We start from the raw sequence: 4,097 nt of genomic DNA, 5'->3' as shown, positions 1-4,097 counted from the left end.
TCCATCTGACCTGAGGTTTGGGTTACAGACCAGGTAGTGAGATCCTTCTTGTTCTATAGACGAGGTCTGACCCGTCCCAGCTCTCCGGCTCTCATGTCATCTCTGCGGCTGCTGACCCTCTCCTCCACACCGTGCCGTGGCTGAGTAGGTCAGAACCTTCCATCTGAACTGAGGTTTGGGTCACAGACCAGGTAGTGGATGTCACCCTTTGATGCCTCTTGTGCTATAGACGAGGTCTGACCCGGCTCTCATGTCCCCTGCTGGGTTTCGTGTTTTCTTTCTGCTGCATTCTCATCAAATGTTCACATTTAACAGGAAACAAAATAACACGTTTATACTTCTTCTGAAGTCTGTTTCTTCAGGTCCATTGAGGGATCCAAGAACTCGGTACTTATCTTATCCAGAGTTCATTCACCTCTTCAGGAGCGTTTGATGGTGGCGGTGGTGGCGGTTGTTGCTGCTGCTGCACCCATTGTGGAAGTTGGTACCTTTCAGCACCTCTCCCTCCCACAACAGGGACCGGACCTCTTACTGCCCCTTGGAGGTACATTAGACCTTCTGTCCACCAAGTGCTGTTTCCTGGCTCCTCCATTGTGGTTTGCTTAGACCCAAACCTCCACCCCCCCTAATGGAGTCTTAGGGAAGGGCCTGACACTTATAGACTTTGGTCAGTCGGGGCCTCCGAGGTGTCTAGTGTTGGTAACGGCTGCTCACCAATGGACACGGGCAAATCCTTAAAGGAGAACTATGAGGGGGGGGGAGTGCTTTCCACTCCCCTCATAGTTCTGGCCGACCTGTGACAATGAGACTGTCACAGGTCGGCTCAGCAGATCGGGAGGTGAGCGAACACATACCGGCGTTCTCTCACCTCTCGATCCTGTCACGGGTCTCTGCCGTGACGGGAGGAGCTGGATTCCCCACTCCCCGCTCCGATCCTCCAGCGCTGACTGGCGGAACGGAGGGGGCGGGTACAGCTGGCTCTGCCTCTAGATAGGCGGAGCCAGCTGTCACTCACGCAGCTGGGCGGATCTCAACATCGATGTCGGGCTCCGCTCTGGCTGCGGCGTCTCAGTATACCGCGAGCTGTAGCTCTCTATATACTGAGCTTAGGGTGATGGGAGGACGCTAGTTTGTGTCCTCCCGTTACCCTAAGGAGAACTATGGGGAAAAGCCTTAACCCCATAGTTCTCCTTTAAGACGGTCTACTGTCCTATGAATGGAGAAGCGGTGACTGACCCAGAGAGCCGAGGCGCCCCCTTCTGGAGGGAGAACGCCAAAAGAGGTGAATGGACATCAGGATGACACAACTATTGCAGAGTTCCTCTGTCCCGCAATGGAGAAATTTAGGTCATTTTAGGTTTTATATGAACAATCTGCTACTTCCTGCCGATATTCAGCTGCATTCTTCTGTCCTGAAGGAGAATTCTGGCCGGTGATCTGCCACAGACTGGGCTCGTGTCCTAAACCGCGGTCTCTCTCCGATGCCGCACTGGTACAGAGCTGACCATCTCCCAACCTGTTGTGGCCAGCGGAGTGGGGGGTGGGGACCCTGAGCCTCATTTATAGTGAACATTTGAGGTCACATACAGGGGAGCTTTCATCACTACCTCGGGATTTCACAGGTGCCGTCCTGTCTGCTCGGCTTCACTGGCTACCTGCTTTCTCCAGGTCATTCACTGGCTAGAGAAGTCAGGATCTGCATGACAGCATTGGAGGACCCCCAAGTCTATAAAAAGGTCTGCAGGGGTAGTTGCCAGTTTCCGGTCCTCGCAGCTGTGATTGGAGGTGTTCTAAGACCCCAAAATCACAGGACTTCCCTTGTATTGTCATCGGCCCGGTGGTGACTGCACAATGCCCCCCTACCTTCCAATTCTGTACTCGGCTGCCCACATTTCTAGAGTCTGGGGCTGCTACAGCCACTCTCAGACCACCAGACGCCCCAACATTGCCTCTGCAGGTTCCTGAGAGCCATCGCTGAGCTCCCTGGGGGAGAGTTGTGGCATTACCGGCTTGCAGGTCAGCTTTGCCTAGGGTGAGGGGGGGTCGGGGTCTCCAGTGTGCCATCGGCAGCTGTTTCCTCTCAGAACAGGAAGTGAAATCCTACCCGGGGGGGGGGGGCAGGATCTTATTGTGGTGTCTCTGTACTTAGGGATATTTTACCTCACTTCCTGCCTAGGTACAGACAACAGGAAGTGAGGGGGGACAGCTCTACAACACATTTATAACATAGCTCTCCCGCTCAAGAGAAAAGTTGTGTGGAGTTGGGTTTATAGCAGAACTATACTGGCGCCTGCGGGCTCCCTCCCCACCACCACCATCTGGGTTCAGGATCTTCAGCCATCTTGACTGGCCTGTGCCGGGATGGCTTATCTCCCGTGTTCATTTATCTCGGCAGATGCTGAAAGGGCGAATCCTTTGCAGGGGATACAAAGTTTATCTCATTCTGGATGCAGATTTGCGCTTTCCAGGTGAAGTTTCTACTTTCATATATTTCGGGAATAGAGAGGAAATGGTCCCCAAGCTGCAACTTTCTGGTCCTGGGAGATGTTTTGGCCTCTTCTGGGGACCCCTTATCCCCCCCCCCAGCAGTTGTTGTTGGTGTTGTTGCTGCTGCTGAAACATTTTGATTCCTGTACTGGAATATGATTCTATTAGCTTTGTATTGGAGACGCGGGAAAATGAATTAGCGGGTTCGCGTGCTGACCTGAAGCTTGACACGCGTCAGTGACCCGGATCCGCGGCAGCTGTCGTGTGAGGTGACGGCCGCTCTGACACCTTGTGCCTAACCCTAATGAGGCCGCTCTCTGTGTGGGGACGATGGTGCCAGTATAAGACTACAAATCCCCCCCAAGGTCAGCGTAGGATTGCGCATGGGCTGTCATGCCGGTCCCCGGCTTCACTACCTGGTCTCTATCCTGGAAGAATTGCTGATAGGTCCATGCCTTTGTTTCCGGTCACTGACTCACCACAGAAGGAGGAAGATGACAACTGTGAGCCATTCACCTTTGGACTCCCAGATCTCTCGTGATGCCGATTCCTCCCCCGAAGACCCGAGCGGTCACATCTGCACATTTTGGGCGCGTTACTGAACGCGTCATCCGGCGCAATTCACCGTAACACGCGTCCAAGGTCCAGACAACGCAAACACCCAAAACGTGCGGCTGTGACGGCGCAACATCCTAAAGAACTCCGGCCCTCCCATCATGCATCTGTCTCCAGGAGTCCTGCCTGTGGCTGCCGGAGTCTTGCAATGCCTCATGGGACTTGTAGTTCCACAACAGCTGGAGGGCCTGCGTTTGCCCGCCCCCCTGTCCTAGAGTGGCACGTGGTTTCCGGCAGAACGCATGTCTGCAGTGTCATCCAATTTACGACCCTGAGAGGAATCCAGAGGATAAACTTCACCAGTGCCGGCAGCGACGTGACGGGACAGAAATGTCCTCCATACACACGACTCAGAATGTAACATCGGAAGGAAGTTACATTGTTACATTGAGTCGGGTCCCCGAGTACTGGAAACTTTCTATAGTGTGATCTTGTAGCCAATCAGTGTGAAGGATCTGTGACATGGGGGTGGGACTCCAAGAGTTGGGGGGTGGGGTTATCACCTGTACCTGCAATGATGGCGTTCACTCTGTGTATTCCTTTATTATTTCACAGCCTTGTATCTCCTCTACACGCGGCCCAAGCTGTCCAGCAAGAGTGACACCTAGAGGGGTCGGGACAAACCATATCACACTGCCCGGGGGGGATTTATATAGTTCTAAGGAGGAAAAAAAAAACCTTGTTGCCGTCTCTGCTTCAATGTGTTGGCGCTGAGCTTTAAGTGGGAGACACACAAATTAAAGTCTATTTCAGGGGTCAGCAGCCTCAGCACTCCAACTGTGCTGAAATTACAACTCCCATCACGCCTCTGGCAGTTATGTCTGTGGCTCTCAGAGTCATTGCAATACCTCATGGGACTTGTAGTTCGTGGAGTGCCCAAGTTGATATCCCTGTCCTATTTAAAAGGTCTACAGGATGACAACGCTGCCGTGTGATTTCGCTACAGAATGAACAGTGTTGTCACCATTACAGGAAGTGGGGAAGTGACATCACTA

At 53.1% G+C, this 4,097-nt stretch overlaps 1 protein-coding gene across 1 annotated transcript in view; it reads left to right on the top strand.

The window, feature by feature from the left end:
• The window catches only part of RNF220 (ring finger protein 220), a 231,236-nt gene extending 228,119 nt beyond the window's left edge, over positions 1-3,117 (top strand). The window contains exons 17-19 of the mRNA XM_018573743.1: positions 363-596; positions 1,958-2,032; positions 3,018-3,117. Of these exons, the coding sequence (XP_018429245.1) occupies positions 363-596; positions 1,958-2,032; positions 3,018-3,117 (409 nt within the window). The remainder of the gene's footprint in view (positions 1-362; positions 597-1,957; positions 2,033-3,017) is intronic.
• Positions 3,118-4,097: the final 980 nt, after the last annotated feature.

The sequence above is a fragment of the Nanorana parkeri genome, unplaced genomic scaffold (genome assembly GCF_000935625.1).
Source record: "Nanorana parkeri isolate BGI_ZX_2015 unplaced genomic scaffold, ASM93562v1 scaffold2513, whole genome shotgun sequence".
Taxonomy (NCBI): Eukaryota; Metazoa; Chordata; class Amphibia; order Anura; family Dicroglossidae; genus Nanorana; species Nanorana parkeri.
The sequence above is the reverse complement of the archived record's forward strand: the minus strand, read 5'-3'. Positions and strand labels throughout refer to the sequence as shown.